We start from the raw sequence: 8902 nt of genomic DNA, 5'->3' as shown, positions 1-8902 counted from the left end.
TAACGTCTCGTATCTATTGTCGTGACGTCATGGCTCGCTGGCTCACACTTGTGATATGTCTCACACTTGTGATCAAATAACACGCTGGCTCGCACTTTGGCAACACTCTTTGGCAGTCAACTCGCCCAGAAAACCCGCCCTTGCCCCATAAAAACATATACACTTCCTAGACCATGCAGTCTTCAAAATAAAAATTGTAACCTTTGGTAATCAACTACATTTTCCACATACATAGACATTTTTGAAACTTTATTAAAAAAAACCTAAACCATAATTCATCACACTATAGACACTTTTTGACAAAAATGAAAAATTACGACTTTGTTACCCAATGAGAAGTGTTCTAATATAGACAATGGGTCGTGTCTCATATGTATATATGTATATCTCATGTTATAGTTTTATTTATTATTCATTATTTTCACTTGACCCGTATAAATAATTTTGTTCGAAGAACATTTATATGCAGTTGTACTTCGCAGCACTTCACTTGCAATTTGCAATTTCTAGTTTAGATGAATACGGTATTCAATATTTGCATTGATTCGCAAGATGCGCTATACAAATCCAACTATTATTATTATTATTATTATTATTATTATTATTATTATTGCTGACCTTGTTTAGTAGCCTGCTTTCAAATGGTAATTAAATTCTAAGAAACTAATCTAACAAATTACAGATCTGTGCATTAATATACTTTTTGTATTTTGCATATTAGCTGGCTGGAAACTAAATTGTTCTTTTTTTTTCAATCTGTTTCTCATATTAAATATTTTGTTCTTTTAATGAGCAGTGACTAAGCATATAGTTCTGATTTAATGTTTGAGTAGTTATATATATGATTTCACATTTGGTTAGAGATTTTTTAGCTGCTACCAGAGGTGGGGGCAGATGCAAGATTTGGGGGGAGGGGGTGGGAGATGTATGAAGGTCCACACCACCTCAGCCCCAGTAAAAATATTGAGAATAATGGACCTGACCTGATGGAAAATGCATTCTCATACTTTAAAAAGCTTAACGGTACTATGTTCATAAGATAAAAATAATATTCAACAATACAATACAGCATCGTAGCCTATCTTCCCGAAGGCCGGAGGCCCGAGGGAAGATAGGCTACGGTCTCCACATCACCGAGGGGAAATAGATTTCACTGTTCCCCGAATCCAGAGCAGTCAATATTTGTTTTATATACCTCATACATAGATTCTACGAGGCCTAAAAAAAGTATTTACTTCCTAGCCTAGCCTAGAGAGGCCTACTAACTAGGGTGTAGGCCTAGGCGATAAAAGATTGTATCTAGCTCTTCTTTTGCTTATTTCCACAATTTCAACCCATCGTCTTGCAATATTTGTCGACTAGTGACAAGACATAATTAATTTGTCCTTTGGTGCTTTTGCAATCAGCTTCATCAAGACAGACCTGCCAACTCACCTCAAACAAATTCCAGTGCTCCCGATCGTATGTAATTTTCACCCGATTTCACTATTTTACATGTTCCCTCCAAAATACTCCGATTTGTACGTAAATTTAGATCGTTATTATTCAATGTACAGTATTCGCGGCGATAGACAAGCAGCAATTTAATGAGTTGTTTTGCAGTAATTTTGTACCATTGGTTGCATACCACTATGATTTGTCTTGGTGCATCTTTTTTAGTAAATTGCATCATATTTTGGTTAATTCTAAATACCTCCAGATTTTTGGGTAAATAAATTTTTTTAAGATTAAAAACAAAAAAAAATCTCCAGATTTTCATGGGCCAGGGGTTGGCAGGTCTGGGCCTTCTTCATCTGGCAGCTTGAACCTACAGCCTCCATAATTATTGTTTATCGTCTACTCGCTGATCCGTGGCACCGTCAAGAGCCAATCTCTTTTGTCATAGAGGTCGCCGTCCCCATCTACCGTCATGGTGGGGCCTAGAGTTTGCACCACGCGACAGGTCAAAAAGTATTATTTTTCTGGGTAACAGTACTTTTTATTGCCCGTTTCTTAACCAATCAGATGCCTAGAATCTGTATGAGGTATATATAATATTTTATATATGTCTGTTGTTAATAAGTAAGGAAAATTTTTTCTTGTTTGGAATTTTAATTGAACGCAAGTAAGTTATTAAAATGTAGTTCAATTATGCAGTTCATTTGTCTAAATATTCAAGTTTATATTACAATATGTTGGCAATATATCCTCACTGTGTTCAATTATTCTTTATTGTTATTCATTATAAAACATACAAAAGAATATTTACACATGCCAATATGGAGTCTGGTTGAGCAAACTGTGCAGGCAAAAAACACGAAGATCAATGCAATTTCAGAAGTTATCAGAACATTGGTATGGTTTTTAGAGAAAAAAACAATTATAGTAATGAAATGCATTAATTTGTAATTATTATTATTTTGAAATTATTCTTTGTATTATATGTACAAGGTTTTGAAAATATGAACATTAAAAATTAAAGTACTATTAGTTAAATTATTGTAATGGCAATGTATCATTATTAGAACTAAAATTACAAAATACACAAATAATTCAGATAGGACGCACAACACACACCTTTTACGTTTAATATTTTATTAAATAATTAGAGAAAAAGTTATTTATGGTACATAATTGTGAACGACTGATTATAATTATAATACTTTAATTAACAAAATAATAAAAGTAACAAGATGAGAGTTGCTATTATACTCTTAGAATTTGCTAAAGAAGTACATATTTTTATCTCCGATGATGAGCTCTAGAAACACTTGGCTGATTGATTAATAGATCGTTTTTGTATATGTGGCTAATCTACTCTACTGCCTTCATTATACTGCCCTCATTGGAGCTTTCGAGAATACAACTTGTTTGTGTTTGGCAGACAATAGGTTTCCATCATGGTAATTAATATCATAACAAACCAGCTCGTAATATCACGGTTGTGGTATTTGAACAGTCAGAACACAGCTGGTGATATATTATTAAGATATATTATTGACTGTATTTTATAGTTACTTAAAATTAATATACTGTACATAACATTTGTTGATCTTTCGTGTACATATAAAACCAATTTTTGCAATTATGCTTCGAAATTATGTTTCATAATTTCAATAATTTGTTAGTTGATCCTTGACTTTGGTGTGTAAAGCTATATTTACACTAGACACGATTATGACATGACATGACACAATACAGATGCGTGTTGAAGAATATAAAAACTACACGATGATATGCGTTTGTCATGTTGTTATCGTGTCTAGTGTAATCTAGCTAACCGTATAAAAGCCTTGGTTCTCATTAGGGTTCAGGTTTAACTCCAGCAAATAGTTAGTTTTCGTTTGGAGAACGTAGATCAATTGTGATGTTTTATGGCACGTACGCGGAGACATCACGAACGCAAAGGCTGGCACACCAGTGTTATTTACAGTATAGTCCTCGTTCTGGTCTGAAGGTAGATTTGGCCGGCAACCGTTACAGATTTTAGGAGAGAATTTAACACACAATGTTCAGATATGCTCAGTTTAATTAACAGGACGTCATTATATTCTACGTTCTATGCTGTTGCAAATCAAAAGCTCCTTTTTGTGATTTAGTGGAACAGTGGTGGCAAGAAGCTTGCTACCCTACCAAGGGTCCTGGGTTCAAATCCTGCAATGTTGATGGACTGGATGCTTGCCTTCCAATCCCAGGGTCCTGGGTTCAATTCCTGCAGGTTATTTTTTGTTGAATGGGATTAGTATGAAATTAATAAAAATGTATCATGTAATGTAAGTAACATGCCACTCTCTCATTAATGAGAATGAAATATTAAAAAAAAAACCATTATAATTCATAAGTCATTGCATGGGTTAAACTGTAGAAGGGGCTTATTATTACAGTGCAATCAACTATACCCAGATTGCATATGTGTTTTACTCAGCTGTTTCTGTATCTCTTCTCTTCAGAAAGCGATAAACCTTATTGGATTGTCAAGAACAGTTGGGGAGATGATTGGGGTGTGAAGGTATTGTTCACCTTTAATTATTTCAATATTATTATAGGAGCTATTTTTCATTGCGAAATCACTTTTAATTAAATTGTTTATTGCAGAATATAATCAGTTGAATTATATTTTGCAAACCACTCCATGAAATTTCAAATGTTTTATCATAATAATTTCACAATACTGGACTCCGCCTCTACAACCCAAACTCTAAAAATCAAAGAAGCCTTGCATATTCAGTGGGTACAGCCCTCACTGAACAAACAGCTTTTTCATGTTAATTTATCTTTGTCATTCTAAATTCATTCCATTCTCCCCTTAGTGGCATTTAAAATACTGCACTCTGATCTTATCTTATCTTTATTTATATTTTGCTTTGTAGTACTGTTACGGTTCATTCCACAATTTTTTTTAGCTTGCATACATTGAATTTTTACTCCCCTATATCAATGATTGCCTGCGTGCAATAGATAACTGACGATGGTAGTGGACTGCCGAAACATGTCTTATTGGGGCCGTTAAGGCCATAACTTATTTTGATTAAATACAGGCTTTGCCTATGATGAAGATACGATCTGTTGTGTTGTTTTTGAGAATTTTATCATAATAATAATAAAATATTTTATTATTTTTATGGAAGCAGTGGCATATCTATATGGGCTGTGCTGGGGGCCCACTCCTCCAAAAATGCTTGTACCTCCCATAGGAGGCCCCCACCCTCCAATCAAAATGTCCAAAGCAAAGAAAAAGAATCGTGCTCAAGTAGTATAAAATTACCTCAAATCACCTTATTTTGCGACCTAACATCCCCTCACTTAATCATCGAGGGCCCCCTACTCTATACTGTCTCTTATACACATCTAGATGTGTATAAGAGACAGGTGTGTACTCATTTGACACCCGATGAGGATTTATGTTATTATAATTATTTGTTTTCTATATTTTATCATTAATTTGATAGCACCATTTCAATGTAATTTTATCCTTATGTATTTGATACAGTATCAATCAATCTGACCCAATGAACAAACTAATCCAAACTGTTGGGAGCATTCCCAGCTGTGTGTAAATTCAGCATAGACCAACTCTTCTATTTACATTATTGACATAGACATCCATCCAGGGCAGTGATAACACTGCTTATTTTGATTGTTACGTTTATATTAATATTGTGGGATGTACTGGTATTATAATGTTATTATTTACATGAAGAATTCAATGAACTCATAAAAACAGGATGTATAAGTGTAGCTTCTTGGTTAAGATGCTTGCCCTCCATTCCCTGGGTCCGGGGTTCAAATCCTGTAATATTGATGAAGTGGAGCTGTAGCTTGTGGTTAAGATGCTTGCCTTCCAGTCCCAGGGTCCTGGATTCAAATCCTGCAAGTTATTTTGTTGTTGAATAAGATTAGTATTAAATTTTAAAAAATGTATCATGTAATGTAATACAGAGTAAAACCAATATTTACTATTGCAACCTCCTATATATAATATAGAAATAAATATGCAATCATTAGTACATGTACAACCTTCTATTACCAGGCATATTGTTAGATCCACTCAAGGTCTGGGTAATTAACAGTTTAACAATGTGACTCAGTGTTAACTGCTGTAAAATGGACAATAGATTATTAGACGTGTTGCGGAAACTTAAAATCACATCTCATTTTCTATAAATAGGGATATTACTTGGTGTACCGTGGTGACGGTGTCTGCGGCCTTAACCAAATGTGTACATCGGCAGTGATTGAGTAACGCAGATCCGATCGACACCAGATGCATTAACAAAACCAAAATATCTCCCGAGAAAACTCAACAATAAAGAGTATCTTTTATAGCAAGAAAATATTGTACGGAAAGTAATAAGATTCTGTATATTTTAAAGAATGTTTTTTTTTTTTTAAAGTCAATGTTGTTATCATTCAGTGGTTTTAAAAGATTTTTTTTTTGTATTGAAACTGCTTGATGTAATGCAGATACTTTTTATTTTTAATGGATCACTCCATTATTTAACGTTATATATTTGTGTTTGCTTCATAGGTGTATTACTCTTAATAACTTTTATATAATATGCTTATATTTCTATAGAGTGCTTGGCAAACTTAAATTAATCCAGGTATGTAGTAATGTGACATGCTGACTAGGTTTGTTATTGTACCTGCAAATGAGGTACTGGAATGTAGTATGGCTGTTTAAATGAGAAATAATAAGGACTGTATTGGTTATGGCTTGCTTTAACAAATCTTTTTTATGCCTTGTTTACAGGGTCAGATTCAGAGAAAAATCTGGGTATTGGCCATACGAAGTACCTAGCGGTTGGGGGTGCTTTTGCATTTTCTGTTTTTTCTTGATCATAGACTAGTGCATGGAATTTAAATCGAAGATTAGCTTGTTGTGGAGTACAGTGCTCCCATCTACTTGTTTATATCTGTCTCTTATACACATCTAGATGTGTATAAGAGACAGGGTGGGAGATGCTGCGATGTATACAATACAGGAAATGGACTGATGAATGCTTTAAATTTATTTCGGAGGAAAATATTTAAAATAGTTTTTATCTGTAAAGCCTAGACATTTGTCGTAATCGAATGGGAGCTACAAAAACTTTTTCGTACTTAACGTTCGAAATCCTTCGTTGAGTTTGTATTAAGGGGCTAACATACTCAACAGATTAGTTGCAATGGAATGCGTCAATTATGTTGGTATGCAAGATGAACAAAACAAGGTATAAAAAAGTGTCGCCTTAAAGCAACAACCTGCTTTAAGAATTATTTTGATAAAGATGTACTATAATTGGTGTTTTTTATAATAGTTCAACTATCATAGAACATATTACTTTACATATTTGATGATAGAATATTAAAATATTTAATAATAATAATAACTTAAATAATACTATTTTAATGAGGAAATAAATGTTTTAATGTTATTTTAATTAAAATTATTAAAATACAAAATAATATTGATTATATAATAATTATATTGATTATATATATATTATATATTGTATTATATAAGAATATCAACAAAGTATTGTGAAGTGAATCTAGTGACTTGGTCGTACAGTATTATAGGGTCGTCTTTAGGTTTGGGTTATTGCTTTAACTTATACAGACTATTAGTATTATTATTAATATATAATAAGCACACATTCGCTACAAATACTACAAAAGGAGCTCAAAATCATGAAAGGATAATTTACTATAATAGTGATCCAATGGCGAGAGACCTTGTGAAATTTGACAGAAACTAATCAACATAGTTGGTTCATTAATTACGCCATCATTATAATAGAGTGCCAACCGAACCTGTGACCACGAAGTTGAAGGTTGCGTGCTATAACAATGCAAATCATTTAAGAGTCTATCAGTTTGATTCTTTATTCCCAACTTAACCAGCTGTTTCTTATGGAGTTTAATTTGTTTTGGTAATTGAGTTCAATTCTTCGTTTTTCAAGTGCATAAAAGTTCCAGTAACATTTGCCGGCCTCATGCATGCATGTATATTAAAGATAATATTGAGTAAGTGTTTACACTGAAGACGATAGAATGGTGAGTGTACGACTCTTTGTATAATGATTTGGTTAATAAAACCTATCTCCACACTGGAAGATGTTCCCATGCATAGATTGAATTAGATATTTAAATTCCATTATAATATTACAGTAGTTGTATATAAGCAGAATGAAATCGTGAGAATATATCGTGCAACCAGGCGCAACCTACTAAAAATATACAAATCTGGAATAGACAGTTTGTTGAGAAACGAGAGAATTATTATTTAGGCCTCGCCTACATGAGGTACCCAGAGCCATATATATAAAGAGTTGCGACATTCCGCTCCTTGGTTTGCGATAGTCACGTGGTACACACTGTCCATTTTGTGTCATGATCTTCCCGATGAACACATGCAAAGTATATGAGTTACGTACACTGCATATTAATTTTACACACTTAATTGGGTTTACAATTATATTATTTTATAATTAACATCACGTAGTATGGACAGCTGTATCATTAATAAAGATGTGTATAAGAGACAGCCTGCAACCAGGCGCAACCTACTAAAAATATACAAATCTGGAATAGACAGTTTGTTGAGAAACGAGAGAATTATTATTTAGGCCTCGCCTACATGATGTACCATAAAGAGGGCGCCCTCGTCATTTTTGCGTTTGGTGGTTATTGCGCTCTTTTGCATTACGTTACGTTCAGATTTAAAGTTTGATCACAGCCCAACTAGTGTAACTCCTTTTCTAAAGTTAAACAACTATCTAAACACTATGCGCTTTTTTTTTTTTTTTTATTATGTTCAGATTTAAAATTTAACAGCCAACTCTCTGCTCAATTTTTTTTTGCGGTGCCTATGCAGCCTTAATATTTTACAGGCATTCCACTGAGAAAGCCGATCGTATTTGAAAGGCCTACATAGTCTATACAGAATTCTACTTGTCTATTTTTATTAATGGAGTTTCCCGGTGTGTTAGTAAGATTTTAAAACTGACCAATAAAACCAGGGCCAGCAGTACGCGCATGTCCCACAAACACAAGCGTTGCCAGAATTCTCACTGACACTGGCTTCCGAATCACAGCAGTACCACACTAGTTCAGTCCCTCTAACAAGTATAAAACACAAGTTAACCTTTGTTATTTTGGGCTTTTAGAAGGGAACTTGAGGAGGAGGTCATACTAGGGAGTATTCCTACGCTCCGTTTCCAATCTGAGAATTATAGTAAACCTACAGGTAGCATAAGATTCTAATGATAAAAACCCGGATACCCAATGTGTCTATACGACTGTCATGTATACCTATGTTTCCCTACCCTCGCGATATAATTTTTTGTTGCCAAAAGTATTTTTCTTTGTTTTAATCAAAGCCACGATAGGACATGCGTAAATGCGGGTGGTATTGTTATACAGTATCTAATATGGTGGT

At 33.8% G+C, this 8902-nt stretch overlaps 1 protein-coding gene across 1 annotated transcript in view; it reads left to right on the top strand.

Moving 5' to 3' along the window:
- LOC117111922 (cathepsin L-like) overlaps positions 1-5827 on the top strand; it is a 19237-nt gene extending 13410 nt beyond the window's left edge. Inside the window, exons 10-11 of the mRNA XM_033254960.1 lie at positions 3930-3988; positions 5648-5827. Of these exons, the coding sequence (XP_033110851.1) occupies positions 3930-3988; positions 5648-5722 (134 nt within the window). The 3' untranslated portion in view covers positions 5723-5827. The remainder of the gene's footprint in view (positions 1-3929; positions 3989-5647) is intronic.
- Positions 5828-8902: the final 3075 nt, after the last annotated feature.

The sequence above is a fragment of the Anneissia japonica genome, unplaced genomic scaffold (genome assembly GCF_011630105.1).
Source record: "Anneissia japonica isolate Jap-2015-1 unplaced genomic scaffold, ASM1163010v1 scaffold1594_len1068242_cov183, whole genome shotgun sequence".
NCBI classification, from domain to species: domain Eukaryota; kingdom Metazoa; phylum Echinodermata; class Crinoidea; order Comatulida; family Comatulidae; genus Anneissia; species Anneissia japonica.
The sequence above is the reverse complement of the archived record's forward strand: the minus strand, read 5'-3'. Positions and strand labels throughout refer to the sequence as shown.